Source organism: Acomys minous (genome assembly GCF_964271855.1).
Source record: "Acomys minous genome assembly, chromosome: 15".
Classification (NCBI taxonomy): Eukaryota; Metazoa; Chordata; class Mammalia; order Rodentia; family Muridae; genus Acomys; species Acomys minous.
Genome location: NC_140497.1, coordinates 24,184,604 through 24,202,141, shown reverse-complemented (window position 1 = coordinate 24,202,141; position 17,538 = coordinate 24,184,604). Strand labels below are relative to the sequence as shown.

At 44.6% G+C, this 17,538-nt stretch overlaps 1 protein-coding gene across 5 annotated transcripts in view; it reads left to right on the top strand.

The window, feature by feature from the left end:
• RBPMS (RNA binding protein, mRNA processing factor) overlaps positions 1 to 17,538 on the top strand; it is a 153,192-nt gene that overhangs the window by 51,933 nt on the left and 83,721 nt on the right. For all 5 annotated transcript variants that reach the window (XR_014775184.1, XM_084760378.1, XM_084760379.1 and 2 more), the window contains exons 2-4: positions 13,702 to 13,779; positions 14,824 to 14,862; positions 16,821 to 16,883. Coding sequence is in view for 4 of the 5 variants with exons in the window: in XM_084760378.1 (XP_084616504.1) it covers positions 13,702 to 13,779; positions 14,824 to 14,862; positions 16,821 to 16,883 (180 nt within the window). In the remaining variant the exon portion in view is untranslated. The remainder of the gene's footprint in view (positions 1 to 13,701; positions 13,780 to 14,823; positions 14,863 to 16,820; positions 16,884 to 17,538) is intronic.

The following is a 17,538-nucleotide window of genomic DNA, read 5'->3' as shown; positions in this document are numbered from 1 at the left end:
ATACCCCAGGATTCTAGGGGGGGGGCTTCCTCAGATCCTCACGCTTGTGCAGAGAATTCCTTTACCCACATAGGCGTCTCTCCAGTTCTTCCAGCCATGTCATTCTCACCGCTTCTCAGTGTATATTCTGTAGATTGGCAGTGTTGGCGTCACTGTCACTCTTATGTAAATAGTGATTTCCTGGTGAGATTTAAGGCCTGGCATCTCTTCGTCAGAGTACACAGGCGAGGAGAGTGGGAGTCTTTGTCTTCAATAATAGCTCGTGTACAGTAATGTGTGAGGCTGTTTATGTGGATTCTTGAAGAATCTTAGGCCCCGTTAGGTCTACCCAGTTGAGTCTAATTCTAGTTAACAAGCCGCTGGGTGACACTAGCCGTGCTCAAGTGTGAGTGAATTACATATTCAGCTGCCATTAGTTAAGAGTTGCCCGTTGGTTAGCGGAGCTGCTTCTCAAACAGTCTTCCTAAAACAAAAGGAAAAGAAAAAAAAAGAAAACCCACAAATGGTTAGTTTCTTAGAAACTTAGGAAGTGTCTCAGAAGAATTATTCTTTCATTACAGTATATTTAGTAATGAATAAAAATAAAACAATAAGACAGGCCCCCCCACATAGACTTAGCTTCTCAGAAATTTAGGGAGTGTTTCAGAAGAATATTTTCTTTTATCCATCATAACTCAACAAAGAATACATGAAAATAATATGAAAGTTCATGATTTCACCCGATTAGGCACAGACTTCGTGGTTTCCTAAATAAAATCAGAAGTACCTCATAAAACCTAATTGCAAAATCTGTTCTCCTAAGAAAGACCTAAGTCCCTGCCTGTGTGGGATTCACTCTTGGCTCCACGTCCACCGCTCTGGCAAGCCCAATGGCCGCAGTCTCCTCTGAGTGGGGTGGGTATTAATGGATGTTGTCACGTGGCTTTTGGAAACTGCACAGCATCCTCCGGGATTTGGCAGTGCGTTATGCCAGGCTTACACACGTGTGCCAGTTTCCCATGGGTCTGAGGCACCGGTCCTCAACATGGCTTTGCCTGCGCACACACAGCAGGGCCTCATTCTCTCCCTGACATTCACTCTGGGTTTTCTTGCCTCCTACAGTATTGCTTTTCTGGGTTTTTGTTTGTTTGTTTGTTTTTCTAAGACTCTAAAAGTGTATGCTAACACATCACATCATACTTGCTTCTTTGAAAAACATGCGAACATGCCGTGTGTTAATGTTCATTTTGCTTACAAGGAAAATAAGATCTGAAAATAGGAAAATGATGAAATACAGAATACACGAAGATGTATGCATATTGTGTTTCTGGTAGGCTCATAGGGAGGATGTATGTATGTATGTATGTATATACACACACACAGTATCCCCACCTCCTCCTGGGAGCTCTCTCTCTCCCTCCTTAAAGATTTATTTCTTTATTATGTATGCAGTGCTCTGGCTACATGTACACCTGCACACCAGAAGAGGGCATCAGATCACATAGATGGTTGTAAGCCACCATGTGGGGTCTGAGTATTGAACTCAGGACCTCTGGAAGAGCAGTCTGTGCTCTTAACCTCTGAGCCACCTCTCCAGCCCTCTGGGAGGTCTCTTGTAGCTCAGGCTGGCCTTGAGTTCCATGTGTAGTTGGAGATGCTCCCCAGACCCTACTGCTCTCACCAATCAAGGCTGGGATTACACACTGCTTCTTCACCCAGCAGCGAATTCTCATCTCTTTCTTATCGCACTGTTCCTTTTCTTTACATTAAGTCTCTGTGCTTTAGCCACAGAGATAAGTTGTTCTTAAGCAGTTATTTAAAGACGTGAACACAGGCTTCCATTGCCTTATAATTAAATAGCCCATGTGCTATTTGTATCAGTAAGTTTTTCATCACTGATAAAAAAATGCCTATAAAGCAGCTTGTTGTGGGATGAAAGATTTGCCTTAGTTCATGGTCTCAGAGGTGCTGGTGTATGATTGAAGCCACTGGACTCCTTTTAGGCCTGAGGTAAGGCAGAATGTTATGATGGGGAGCCCATGATAGGGCAAAGCGGTTCCCATGGCAGCCAGGAAGAGACCAAGGACTACGGACATACACTGGAAATGGCCTACATTCACCCACTTAAGTCACAGACCCGACTCAGCCCCGTTCCCCCAAAGCCCAACTCTGATCACCATATTGGGGTTCAGCCTTTACTACAATATTTGCAATATTCTGGAATATTGCCAATTCCAATGTTGACCCCATTCTTCTGGACTCAACAAGACATAAGCTCTTGGAAAGACTCAGGTTGTGCTGGTCGATAGTCATGGACGAGAGTGACCCTTGCTTCTTGACATCACACAGAGATGAGCTTTCAGGTACAGGTCCTGTGGCCTAATGTGTCTTTGAATCTGTTACTTACACATGTATATCCATGATTAGATTATATACTATATGGCTTGAGATTTTCAAGTTGTTGAGATTTATACATAGCTGGGTGTAGTGGCACACGCCGTTAGTCCCAGTACAGGAGGCAGAGGCCAATAGATCTCTATAAGTTCCAGGCCAACCTGGTTTACATAGAACAGCCAGGGCTTTATCCATCATTTAATTAGTTTAAATTTCTTTCTTTTCTTTTCTTCTTTCCTTTTTTTTTTTCTTTTAAAGTAGAGTCCCTTCCACGAACTAAAAATCCTGACCATCTTAAAGAAATGATTTAAGTTAAAGCTTTCCCTGAGTACTGTGTCGTCCATAAATACCAAGGGAGCATGCAAATTCTTAAAGTGATCCTTAAAGTGAAAGATTCGGAGCTAAAAGGGCAGGTGACTGAGATGCAGTACCTGCTCCTAAATATTGAGCTGAAACGATAGCGTTCAACCAAAGCCAGTTCCGCGTAGCGCCAGCAGTGGCGAAGCAGAGCTGAAGAGAAGAGAGATGTTTGGAGTCACCAGCAGAGCGCCTTCCTCGGAAAAGCGGAGTTTAATTTGGGACTTCTAAAAGTAGAAGAAAGCCTTTTTTGGAAGTAAAAGTCAAAGATGAAAAGAAAGGCCTTTTCCTTGGAAAATGAAGGCAGCATGGTGTAGTAGAGCCCTGGGAAGGAAGGGCTGAGCATGGGGGATGCCTGTCGTGTGTGTCGGCGTGTCTAGAGTGAGATTACAGAAGCGATACAGTTGTGTTTCTGAAACCCAGGTGTATGTCTCTTATATTACTAGATCTATCATCTGCCTAGGCTCCCATACTAAATATGACCCCACGAAGCTATATCCCCAGGCCCTTTTACATTCTATTTTGTGACAAAGTCTTGGCAAAGCTGACCATGCTGATGTCAAACTTGCCATCTTTCAGCCTCGGCCTCTGGGATAACAGAATTTCAGTCATGAGCTAGGACAACTGCCTTTCTCTGGTTCTTTCTGTCTTTTTTTTTTCCCCCCTCCAGATAGAGTTTCTCTGGGTAGCCTTCACTGTCCTAGACTTGCTGTGTAGACCAGGCTGGACTTGAACTCACAGCGATCCTCCTGCCTCTGCCTCCCGAGTGCTGGAATTAAAGGAACGCATAACCATGCCTGGCTTGCTTTTTTCATATAAGATGGCATCGTACATAAAATTGAAAGTTACTAATGAATGATGTATCTCATAGCACAGATTAAAGTTATTTAGACAAACAAGGGCTGTGTCAGTGCAGGGTCTTCAGAGGTATAGGCTGCTGTCCAGACTCTCCTTTACTTGGACGTGCTAAATGTACAAGAGGTGTGTAGAGTTCAGATCCATTTTCCCCCTCCAGACAGGGTTTCTCTGTGTAACCCTAGCTGTCCTGGACTTGCTTTGTAGACCAGGCTGGCCTTGAACTCACAGCAATCCTCCTGCCTCTGCCTCCTGAGTGCTGGGATTACAGGTGTGCTCCACCACATCTGGTTTCAGATCCATTTTTATCTCTCCTGGTCCATAGACCTTTGATAAAGTGTTGCACTGTGGTGCTAACCATACTAAAAAGATGTCCTTTTTTAATAGCAGGCATAATTTTGTTCTGTGCCTATATGCTGTCTCGGCTTTCTGATGAAGTTCTTTATTATACTTGGATGATTTAGGAATTCCTTCACTAGAGCCCAATAAATGACAATAGCTTAGATGCGACCATTTGGACGAGTGATTGAAAAGCTTTGGCATGACAGGACGGCCTGTGTGGAATGTTGTTGGTCGTGTCTTTATTTGGTCATATGAGGGTGCAGGCTCTCTGGCACGGTAAGAGCTGTTTTGCCCGCACATATCTTCATCCGTGTTCCGATCAGAGCTGAGCTGGCAAGCTAGATTCCAGACGTTACTGACGGGCAGGTCATGTCCACTCTAAAAAGATCTTTCTTATGCCTCTAGGCTCTGGCAAGTTTGAAAGTTCTTTCCCAGTTGGGAAGTAGAGCTTTAGAAAGGGCCTAGGTTGTGTAAGACGCGCCAGCAAGAAGGCTCAGCGGGTGAGGGAGGGTGTTGTTGTGCCAAGCTTGGCGACCCCACTTCATCTCTGGGACCCATAGATGGAAGGAGAGAGGCAGTTCCTGTGCTGTGTGTAGAAATATGGGTGAAAACGACATTCACAACATGGAAAAGATGAACTTGGTTTCTGTAAACTGTGTTATTTGTATTATTTTTAAACTTACTTGCGTCTATTTTGTATGGGATTGATCCCTGTGCCATACGGTTTGTTTCTTCACTCTCTTCCGGGATACCTCTCCTTCTGTGCAGCTTCCTCTTCTGGCACAGGAATTGCTTTCCCCTTCAGTGAAGTCGAGTCTTCTCAGTGTAGCAGGGTGCGTATACAGGCTAATCTGGCCATGAACTCTCTCTGGCTCAGCGGCATACCTTAAGTTTTGTTTGCCCAGAGAATTTACATCTAAACCCTCAAGTTCAGCACCACTTTGTGATTTTAAGCACGTGCAGCAAAACTTCAACTTTCCTTTTGGGCCACCGACCCTGTGGCCCCATTATTTGGTCTTGGAGCAACTACCTACTCTACCGTTATATCCCAGAATGGCACGCACGGCTTGTTTTGTTTTGTTTTGTTTTGTTTTCCGAGACAGGGTTTCTTTGTGTTAGTCTTGGCTGTCCTGGACTCCTTTGTACACTCACGGCTTCTTTAAAGTGACTTTTTAAATACTCCTCCACATAATGGCTTCCAACTCTAAAGTTTGAGCCTCTTGGTTTGTGCGATTCTGTAGCATTTTTCTGGCTCAAGAAAGTATTGAACCCCTTCACAGATCCCTTCCGGCCGCTCACAGGAAGATGAAGCCACTGTTGTTGCACCTAGTCTTTATATTATTTACAAGACCAGTGCTCTAACCTCTGAGCTATGGAGCCATCACCCTTATATTATTTACTAAACACAAATTAACCCCCTTTCCTCTTGCGACAACTAAAAAAGTAACCCTGAAACTTGGTGGCTTAAAACATGAGACAGTTGATGAGAGGCAACAATTTAGGAGCAGCTTGGCTCCTCAGATCTAGCCCAAGGTCTCAAGATTGCAAGAAGACATTTTCAGTAGAGACTGCAGTTGTCTAAGACCTCAGCAGCCTTAGGGATATAACTTTTTGCTAGAGGCAATCACCCCCTCCCCCAGCCTCTTTATAGGGTCCATTGAGAGTAGTCTCATCCCAAGAGCTTGCCTCCTCTGCTGGAGCACAGGTGAAGGAACAGATCAGAGACTCTGAAAGCCACACTGGCCTAACTGTCTGGCTTCTCTAATTCTCTTTGGAAGTGAATCACCAGTTAGGCATGGTGCCACATGCCTGTAATCCCAGCACTCGGGAGGCAGAGGCAGGAGCGTCTCTCTGAGCTGGAGGCCAGCTTAGTCTGCAAAGCAGAGTCCAGGACAGCCAAGGCTACACGGGGAAATCCTGTCTCGAAAAACAAAACAAAGAAGTGAATTCCCACACTGGCCAGTCAGATCTTTGAATTCGAGTCCAGCCTAGTCTACAGAACGAATTCCAGCACAGCCAGGACTATACACAGAGAAACCATGTCTCAACCCTGCCCCCCCTCCCCCCAAAGCCCCCCAAACCAAAAGGAAGTGACTCAACATGAGGCAGTTAATTGCTAGATACTATGGTAATTGCATGTTTAATAAGGTAGCTTCAGACTTTCCTGGGGTGATAGTGCCCACCAGCAGTGTCTGGGAGTCTGTTTCTCTCCCTCCGCTGGATTTGCTTCTGTCATAATGTTTTGTATATGAGATTTTAGAGTCAGGTCATAAAGCACGTGTAAAGACTGTTAGAAAATTATGAAGGAGGTGGAGGCAGAGGCGGGTGTCTCCCTGTGAGTTCCAGGCTAGCTGGGGCTGCACAGTGAGGAAAACCCTACCTCAAAGCAAACGGAGAAACAAACAAGTAAAACCACATCTTGAAAAGAGGAGTATGAACGAATTGTAGGCCTGTTTGGAGACTTCAGAACAGCGATGTGGAGTTTCTTGTCCACAATGCATAGCAGACGAGCAAAGTGGCCTCATACGATTTTCTTTCTTTCTTTTTTTGTGTTTTTGAGACAGGGTTTCTCTGGGTAGCCTTAGCTGTCTTGGACTCAACTTTGTAGACCAAAGGACCTGGGTTCAGTTCCCAGCACCCACACAGCAGCTCACAGCTGTCTGTAACTCCAGTTCCAGGGGATCCAACACCCTCCCACAGACATTCATGTCGGCCAAACACCAGATGTGCATTAAAAATAAATAAATTAATTTAAAGATAGAAACTAGAGTTGGAGCCTGGAGAGATGAATCAGAAGTTAAAAGTACTTGTTGCTCTTATAGAGGACCTGGGATTGGCTCCCAGCACCCACACTGTGCCCCAGAATCACCTAACTCCAGTTCCACGATTATCTGACTCTCCCTGACCTCTGTAGGCACCAGGCGTACAGTATGCATACACACATAGGCAAAGTCGAACAATCTTTAAAAAAATTTTTTTTTAATAATAAAAAAGATGGGTCTTGAGAGACTAGTCACTTTCTACTTGGCTGTAATCAGAATCAAATGCCTGGGAGATCATTTTAATTGTTTTGAGTAGCCAGTTTTCATCGTGAAAATTGCAAGCCATGAATAGTAAGCCAAAACAAAGCCACCATTGGCAATGACACGGCTAATAGTCTTCAACACACACACTGTCTTTATCCCCGTGTGTGTGTGTGTGTGTGTGTGTGTGTGTGTGTGTGTGTGTGTGTGTTCCCAAATACGTAAGTACAAGCTGCTCCACCTCTGTGTGTATTTTCAGGGCTGACGATTTGGTAGTGGTTAGCTGAGAGTAATAGGCAGTGTGTAAGTGGGGCTGAGTCTGTCTTTCTCCTTGCAGTGTTGAAACAACCCAAGCCCTGCTAGAGTGGTGGTGCTTAGAGAAGTGGGGATTTCTTGGTTTGTCTTTCTCCTTTTTGTTTTTTTTTGTTTTTTTTTTTAAAAAAAGAGCCCTCTGTGTAACCCTGACTATATACATCTGGTTGGCCTCAAATTCCCAGAGAGCTACTAGTCTCTGCCCTCCCAGTGCTAAGATGAGAAGCGCGCTCGGCTTCGGCACCACATCTTAAGTGGATCTCTTTGACTCAGTCCTAAAGAGCTTGCACTGCCCAGCCCCTCGCTGGTTGTTACAAAGTGATCTCTGAGGAGTGGGCCAGTCTTAAAGCATGAATATCTGCACCTTGGGCCTCACTTAGAGTCACTAGTAATGTTTTTTTTGTTGTTGTTGTTGTTTTTTGGGGGGGGGTATGTTTTTGCTTTTGTCTTAGATGTTAGGGAACAACTGTCTTACCCGGTACATCCCTATATAATAGCAGAACTTGGGAGGTGAAAACAGGAGAATCAAGAGTTGAAGGTTGCGCTCAGCCACATAGTTCCAGGCCAACCTGGCAAAACAAAAAGAAACACTGACTTGTGGTCAGAGTTGAAATGTGAGTCATGTTACACAAATGTGGTATTTTTGCTAGGTAAGCCTGAACCTGTGGATCAAGAATAAACAGGAAAGTGGAGGAGGGGCTGGGGTGGAGCGGGGGAGGTGAAATCCAAAACCAGACGCAAACATGTAGTTAGTTTTCGGTGTTTTAGAGAGGGTATTTTCCTGCGCACCCCTCCTTCCTTTTGTGGTCTTAGCTCTTACAGCCCTTACCTTTGCTTGTTTCTTTGAGGCAGCGTCTCACATGGACAGGCTGGCTGTGAACTTCCAGTCATTCTAGCACACTGTGTGCCACCATACCTAGCACTCCATTACATACATGTATGTTTGTATGTGTATCTGTGTGTGTATATATATACACATACATACATACATACATATACACATACATGCATATATAGATATATGTACACACATATGTATATATATATTTTAAATGTTTTTGTTTTTTGTTTCTTGTTTTTTTTCTCTGTGTAACATGATCCCTGGCTGTCATAGCCACAAACTAACTCACAGAGAATCCTCCTGCCTCTACCTCTCAAGTGCTGGGATTAAAAGTGTGTGTGCCACCACACCCAGCTTTTACCCTTAATTTTATTAGAGAAGAGTCTAACAAATACTAATCTTTCATGCCTGCTCATCACATGTATGGAGTTGCTGCTGGTGTTGTAACTACTGATGCCGTGCAGTTGTGACAGAAAAATCAGTCAGTTCATCTTGTTTAAACACCTTTGTCCTCTGGATGCATGGGGGTTTTGAAGGCTGATAAACCAGCCCAGAGCTACTTACGCCCCCTCTGTGCCTCCTACTGTGTGAAACACTGCAAAAAAAAGGACCTTTTATTGTGATACTGTCTGGGAGAGATCCTTTGTATCTTTTGCTTCTAAAATAATAGTTTCTACAGAGGAATAACTCACACAACACGTGTAGAAGTTTCTTCTAACTAGAGTCCATTTGTAAGTATAGGCCAATGAGATGGCTTTGTAAAATACAGGCCAGTGACTTGGCACATGCCACCAAGCCTGGTGTCCTTAGTTAAGTTCCAAGAACTGACATGGCAGAAGGCGAGAACCAACTCCTAAACGTTACACTCTGACTTCCACATGTGTCCACACACTCAGGTGAGCTTGTGCGCACGAGTGCATACACTTGTGCCACATGGAATCCTAGTGTACACATCCATGTGTGCAAATCCCAGTTTGGGAGGCTGAGGTAGGAGGGTTGTAAATTTGAGGCTAGCCTGTCAAAAAGAAAAGAAAAAAGGTAAAATTTGAGAACGCTGAAGTTTATAGAGGACCACATGAGCAGAGATGTGCCATGGTGGATCTTCAGAAAGTGAGAATTGGCCTTTTACTGTAGTGTGATTTAACTAGAGATGAGCATTTGGAGGTGGTCCTTAAAACCACCATGAGCAAAACACAGAATCTTGGGTAGCTGTCCACCGGGTGTGGCCACTGGTTATGAAAGTACACTACCACGTGCTAGAATTAAGCCTGCCCCACCTCTCCAAATCTCCCCCTTCCTCATGGAAAGAATATTCTTTGTTACAAACAGTGCCCTTGTCTTTTCAAAGTGTGTCATCAGTCTTCTGATTCAGGCATGCTTCAGATTTGCACAGTGACCTCTGAAGTCAGTCGCTAAAACGCTTTTAAAACGAGGCTGTCTTTTTCCCAGTGGGGAAGTGACTTCACAGTCACTGGAGAACACACGGTGGTTTTTTATCTAAAGCCCAGCTGTGGCCTGGGCAGTAGTCTTGCTCCATGCTGTCTAAGCCACCAATGCTCAGCTGTCCAACACAGAGCACTTTCTGTTAAATCTTTCAGCCTTGTTGGGGCAGAAATCCATTAGATCCCCTTCGGGATATAGCTGTCAGCAGCTTTATCTCTTGAACTTCTCTTTGTCCTTGAGTGAGAAATGCCCTTTCCTGTGTTTTTTATAAAGGCAACATCTGGGATGTTGAAGGCACGGTGCCCAGCACATCTGTGTCCATAGACAGGGCTGGTCAATTAAGGGCTGCTACAAAGCTCGTGTGGCCACATTTGTTTGGTATTTGAGGGGGAACAGGGATGTTTTGGCGTATTAGACCTCTGTCACTGTGGTTTCAGAGCTACGCTTCTGCTGCCATAGGTGATTGGTGAGTTTATGACAGTAAGCTCCCTGCATCGAGGACCTTATCTTTCTGCTTTCCACAGGCTTACGAAAGACACCACACGTTCAGTGCATTGTTATGTGCTGACCCAGACAGAGAGTGTGACCGAGGGCTGTGTCTCAAACCCTGTGACTCTTTGCCTGGTTGCCACAGAAAAGCACGACTGAGATTTACAGCCGTGTTTCCACTAATTATCTGGATCTTCTTTCCTTCCTCCTTTTTTTTCCCTCCCCCTCCTTCATCCCTCCCTTTCCCCTTTCCTTTCATTAATCTTTCTTTCTTTCTTTCTTTCTTTCTTTCTTTCTTTCTTTCTTTCTTTCTTTCTTTCTTTCTTTCTTTCTACCGAGGCTGATTAAGTTTATCAAATCTGGGGCAGACTAGAAAGGACTGTAACCGTCATACTCTTGAACTTGGTATAATGTAAATACTCAAGAAGTATTTTCCCTTATCAAGTCTCTTCCTCTGTCCTGTCTTAGGAGAAAATGGGAGAGACACCAAGATAACTCGGTGGACTTCCGGGATGGAGTGAGCCTTTCCTAGACTCCAGGAACTGCCGTTTTTGTCTGTGTTGACATGAAATGCCAGCCTTTGAGTTGCCTTCGGTTTGAGTCAGTTTTGAGCCTTTTTTGTTTATGGATGACCTGCAAACTTGGGTGGACCAAGAGTTGGTTTTTCTTCCTCTCCCATATACAGCAGTTCCTTACTAGAACATTAAAACAAAAGTTTCCTGCCTCGGTCTAGAATATTTACCTAAGGCTTCATTCATAAACACTATAATTTATGTTAATACAAATATTGACTCTTCTAACTCCTTAGGACAAAGCAGGTAATGAATCAAGGCAATCCCTGTCTTACCTAAACCTGAAGTTTGGGTACAATGTGTACCCAATCCAGGCACAATGTGTAGAGTATGTGTACTCCCAGCACTTTGGAGGTGATGCAGTAGGTTCATTCTGGGGCATCCTTGGCTGCATAGCAAGTCTGAGGCCAGCCTGGGCTACGTGAAGCTCTGTCTTGAAAACAAAAACTCCAAACACCTTGATAAATAGCGTGTGCTATTGGGTTATTATTATCATAGAAAGAGAAAACACAAAAGCTGTTGTAAAGCCCTAAGGGTTTCTACCACTCTTAGTTGATTCATAGCCACTTGTATCTGTACCCTAAAGGAGATTTTCCCTCTCTGATAGTGAAATAAATCAAAGTATATTTTTTCCTTGTGCTTTAAAAAAAAATCTTTTTCTATTCCTTTATGTATGTGCAGTTTTATGCATGTGAAAGTAGAGGCAGTTCTCTCCAGAATACAGCTGGTTAGGTTTGGTCGCTTTTACTCGCCGAGCCGACACCCTGTCTTTGCACATATATTGGCTGTAAACCATACTGTTATATGTTATAGATGAACCTTAACCATATGTTGTCTTTTGCCCACAATCCCCAGGTGTCTAGTGAGTTTCATTGATAAACTATCTAGTGAGTCTATAAAACCTTTTTCTTTAGAACAGTATAAGAAATGTAAATTACTTTCCTGGGTGAGCTCCTCAAAACTAACCGATGTGTACCGTAGCCCTGTGCACTGCTGTGCAAACGATGCCCTGACTGTAAAACAGAGGGTTAGCACATTATGTTGTTTCTGTACCTTCAGCCCAGTCCATACTCATCACGGAGGTGGGGTGGGGTGGCTACTTGAAGTTGGGGTTAGTTCTCTTGCTCGGGTTGTCGTGGTCAGAACGGCCCAGGTGGTATTTCCTTCCTGCCCCCCTTAGGAAGGCAGGCGGGCATATTGGATAGCAGAGTTCCCTCATGCGCTTGTCAGTAATTCCGTCGTTTCCCAGGAACCTTCTTTGTGGCAGAGATGAAAGAAGAAAGGAAAAACATAAGTTTGGTCAACAAACTGGACCTGGTTGACTGTGTTAGGCCACTCCACTCCATCCAACAACAGCAAAGCGCACATTTGTGTAAGAAGCTCACAGCGTATTTGCAATGCTCCGAGGTATAAAACAAAGAGTGGGAGGAGAGTTTTTTGTTTTCAAGTTAAATCATATCTTATTATGTGTGTCAACAGGTTCATGGATAAATGAGGTAGTACATCTATATAAGAGAATACTGCCCAGTAAAGGACTTTGCATAGACTTAACAATGTGGATGAAATTGGCTTTATGTTAATATGAATGGATGGAGACGAACTCGACACTTCTAGTCTGTGGTTCTGTTGGAGCAGATCGGTGGTCCTAGGCATGGTGGAATAGGGCTGGAGGAAGTGTTAGGGAATGGTAGCACGTAACGCCCGTCCTGTAATCCTGGGCAGTACTCAAAGTGCCGAGGAAGAGTGATTTGAGTTTAGGATCTACCTGGTCTGTGTAACAAGACTGTTTCTAAAATAGTAGGTGGTAGGGGAGGCACCGTGTTTGATGGTTTCACGTACGTGTGTGTGTGTGTGTGTGTGTGTGTGTGTGTGTGTGTGTGTGTGTGTGTGTGTAAACTGAACAAACCCCACATTTTCAAGATATATACCATAGATGTTTAAATAAATGTAAAGAAACGAAACCGGTCAGAATTCTGAGGATGCTTTGTAACAGCAGCATGTATGAAGCGCTAACATGCAATGCAATGGCCTAACATCATACTGTGCACTGTGCTGGACCAATGAAAGGGCCTGTTGAGTTTTGATTCTGTACACACAACCCTGGACAGTGTTAGAAATTTAGCATCTAGGCTCCCTCTTTGTCATTTGTATATGGTTAACGATTGTGTACAATATCTAATAAGGAGCACAGTCATATCGTGTCGTCTGAGTAGAGAAAGGGAACAGACAGCCAAGCAATGCTTATTCTGTAGCCAGTCCTTGCCTCCAGAGTTCAGAGCAGGTGCTGGAGCCCTGTGGTTTGATCTAGCTTGGTTCCTGGTGTCGGGCCCACTCTGCCCTACAATGTGCTGGGCTGCCCAGCACTTTGCCTCCCACCTGTACTTTTTTCCTGCCCACTCCCACTTCACACCCACCCTCCCTCCCCCCCCTCTCTCCTCCCCCCCCACCCACTTGCGCGCTCTCTCTCTCCCTCTCGCTCTCTCTCGGGAAACCCTACCAATTAATTATTCCAGGTTCTGGTTTATATCTTAACTTGCTTTCTCTGGGTTTTCAGCCAAAGGCATGTTGGCAGTATTGTTTGCTTTAGTAGACATCGGACATGTAGTTGGCACTCTGTGTCTCCCACCATATATGTTTAATGTTTACACACATGTCTGGGTGACTTCTGTCATTGGCACCTAGCGGGAGCCTTGAGGCTGTATGTGTTGGTTATATCATAAAACACAGAAAGAAAAGCAGCCAGCGAGAGAAGCCGAGTGGTCACCTGCTGGCTCCTGGGTAGGGCTACTTGCCTTCATCTCAATACTTTTATCCTTATTAAGATAATGGTAATTAATACCATCAAAGGGCACAATGACAACAAGAGAAACCAAAGTTTACTTGAGTAAACCTTTGCTGTGCTTAGGGTAAAAGAGTAGAAAAGGTATTGTCCTCATGATACGGTTTTAAACTGACATTAAAATTGAACGGAGCTTCCATTCAGCGTGTCGTAGAGGGAGCCCTGTTGGAGGAGTCCGGGATCTGCTGTGGTAGAGATAAGAAGAAGCCTCCGGGTTGTTCACACCCTTGCTCACCTGTTACCGCTGTTTTCTAGGTCCGGACCCTATTCGTCAGTGGTCTGCCCCTGGACATCAAACCCCGAGAGCTCTACCTGCTCTTCAGACCATTCAAGGTACTTCATGAATGTTCCACTGTGGCCTTCAGCGGGGGAAGATATGTGACAACTTGTTTAAATGTTACTAAACGAAAGAAAGATAACATCAGTGGTCTAACATACAGTCTCCCTGACAGCCTTCTCTCACTACTGTGGAGAGGCAACTGGCCCTAGCACACTCTGTTCCGTGAAAGTCAGCTTTAGTAACCTCCAGGTCGGAGCGTTCCCCTAGGTGCGGAGCGTGAGAGGGCCCAACTGGGTCAGGAAATAGGCTAGCTCTCTGGTAGAGCACTAACGTGCATAAGGCCTTGGGTTTGATTTTCCCAGCATCCCCCGCAGTGCTGTGAATATGACCTCTCTGTGTAGACGCATTCATGGTCTTGGATGTAAATGCTTACAGTAGCTAGTTGGCAACTCAGTCTTCTGCCGGGAAAACGTAAGGATAAACTAATCCCAGCACACGGCCCAGAAACCCCAATTCCAAAGTCAGGACCTTGGGACATCCCCAGCAAGCCTCTCTTAATTACAGCCCAGGGCAGCGGACACTGCTCATGTCAGTTGGTGTATTTTTCCTCTTGTGTCACCTGTCAGTGCATGCCACCAGCCATCAATATTTCCAGAAGTAAGGACACCGTTTTCTCTGAAGATCTAGGGAGAGGGAAGGAGTGCTAGAGAAAGACAGGATGGCCTCCAACTTCTGAGGACGAGGGGAAGAGAAACACAGGGGAGTGTTTCATGTGCCCCTCAGACTCCACCACAGAAATCGGCAGAGCTCCGCAGAATGCTGTGTCTCTCCTGCTTAGCGCTCCCTGGTGGTTTTCATATGGTTATTATCTGATTTGTTTTGTTGGGGGCCAAATCCAAGGCTTCGTGTGTCTGGGCAAGCACGTTCTACTGAGCCACACAGGCCACCCCATGTTTCTGGTGTGTGTCTGTATTTCCCCAGCTCACGCCAGAGGCTTTTGTGAGAGAGTCGATGTAGTGATAGGCTCGTGCTCCCTGGAGGAAGATGAGATTGGGATGCTCTCTTTCTTCCTTCTAAACTTGGTCTCTGTTTTTCAGGGCTATGAGGGTTCTCTTATAAAGCTCACCTCGAAACAGGTAAGAATTTAGACCTTCTAAAATTGATTACGTATTAACCAATCAAAGTCTAATAAATATTCTTTTGTTTCAACTAGGAGTTCATCTCTGTGTTATCAAAATTAAAGGTGAAGAAGTTGATTGGGAATCAGTATAGGAAAATGGTGTGTAATTCCATAGTCCCTCAGAAGGTATAAATATAGTGCCTCCAACAGAGTTACACTGAAACAATTTGTTTCTTCCAAAAAATTATCTAGGTTCTAAGTCATAATTTTTTAAGGTTTATTATATATATTATATAATGTATATATTGTTATATATAATAGGCCTCAAATTTTACACACACACACACACACACACACACACACACACACACACACACACATCTATGATATAAGGGCGTTTTGCCTGTTTGTATGTTAGCTCTCTATAGTCATTGCCAATAGAGGCCAAGAGAGGGCATCAATCCTGTGGAACTGGAGTTACACATGACAGTTGTAAGCCACCATGTTGGTGTCAGGAATCAAACATCGGTCCTCTGGAAGAGCAGTCAGTGTTCTTAACCACTGAGCCATCTCTTAAGCCCTAGTCACAATTCCTGCCTAGTTCTTTTCATGGAATATTTGCAGATTATATAAGAATATCACACTTCCATCGAACCTGTGAGGGCACAGATGAAAAGCCAGGTGGTGGTGGCACACACCTTTATTGCCAGCAGGTGGATCTCTGTGAGTTTGAGCCCAGTCTGGTCTCCAGAGTGAGTTATAGGATATCCAGGGCTACACAGAGAAACCCTGTCTCAGAATACAAAAACCAGGTTGGAGAGATGGCTAGATGGCGCACACCTATAATCCTAGTACACAGGAGGCAGAGGCAGGTCGATCACTGTCAGTTTGAGGCCAGCCTGGTCTACAGAGTGAGTCCAGAACAGCTAAGGCTACACAGAGAAACCCTGTCTCGAAAAACCAACAAAACAAAAAACACCAAAACAAAATCCCCCAAAATCAAAACAAAACAAAAAAAAGCACTGTCTGTTCTTCCAGAGTTCAATTCCCAGCAACCACATGGTGGCTCACAGCCATTTTTAATGTGATCTGATGCCCTCTTCTGGCAAACAGGTGTACATGCAGGCAGAGCCCTCTGTGTGTGTGTAAAATAAATCCTAAAATCAAGGAAACAAAACAACAACAACAAAAACCACAGATGAATCCAAGATGTAGACTGAGGTGTAGAAAGTATGGTTTAGAGGTGGTAATTGATGAGTTTCCTAGAAATTAACTAAACGTTTCTTATTTTCGAAGCCGAACACCTCTTGCCTACCCTCTGCTGTATCAGAAATGAACTAAATTGCAGGCAGCCTGCCCACTGAAAGATCTAAAGGGAGCCAGCGCCTGTTACTTTGAGCAGTGTCCTTCCATGCCTGAGTAAATAGGAGGCCTTTGAAAAGGCGCGGCTTTGCCCATGAGATGGAAAGGATTGTCTTGTAGTTGTGGGTGCACAGCGAGAGCGCAGGGCTTTTTACCATTGTGTCATTATATTCCTTGCACTTTCAGTGAACCAAAAGGTGATTCGGTTTCTCTTTGCATTTTAAAAGACGACGAAGCTGAGGTACAGTGATTTTGATTTAGGAAGCTAGAACCTCTCCAACCCAGATCTTCCTCTGTCTCCCGTTCACTGCTGCTCACCTTCCAGCCACCTCTGTTTTTGTTTTTCTTTTTTAAAAACGTGATTCTCTGAATTCTTGGCTGTGCCCTTGAAGAACTGCCCTCACCATCCCTTCGATTCACACGAGAATTTGGTTAAGCCACAAGGCCCCGATTCCTTGGGATTGGCTTTCTGACTTCTGCCCATTTGCCTGTGGTCGTTTCTTTATGTTAGTTCTTCAGTTAGACACTACCCTTGACCTAGAAGCCAGGGCTTCCTTGATCTTGGGTTTTTTTGTCCCTTTCTTTCTTGATTTTTGTCTCTCTTTCCTCCAGCCTGTAGGTTTTGTCAGTTTCGACAGTCGTTCAGAAGCAGAAGCTGCAAAGAACGCTTTGAACGTAAGTGTGCATCTCTCTGATTGTAAATGGGCATCACTCTGATGTAAGTGTTCATCACTCTGATCTAAGCGTGCATCACCCTGATGTGTGTCTCTGATCGTGTGCATTGCTCTGATGCAAGTATGCATCACTTTAATGTAAGTGTGCATCTCTGATTGTAAGTGTGCATCTCTGATTGTAAGTGTGCATTGCCCTGATCTACGCAGTTCCTTAGGTAATGCAAATGGTAGAAACCCAGTAGTTACGTGTAAGTGTCACTGGAGTTATTAGCATCAAAGCCTGGGGTACAGTAGCCCTAAGAATCTATCCTCAGCTTCTTGTCCTCTTCATGCCATTAAAGAGACAAATAATAGTGAGGCAGTGTCTTAGTCACTGTTCTGTGGCGGTGAAGAGACACCGTGACCATGGCAACTCTTATAAAGAGAGAAAGCATTCACTTAGGGGCTTGTTTAACAGTTTCAGAGGCTTTCTTAGTGCCTTGTGGGGGAGCATGGCAGCACAAATGATGCTGGGACAGCCCAGAGAGCTTTATCCTGGTCTACAGGCAGCAGGTACAGAGAGACTGGGCCCATCTCCCAGTGACATACTTCCTCTAACAAGGCCACACCCCCTAAGCCTTTCAAATAGTGCCACTCCCTAAGCATTTACATATATG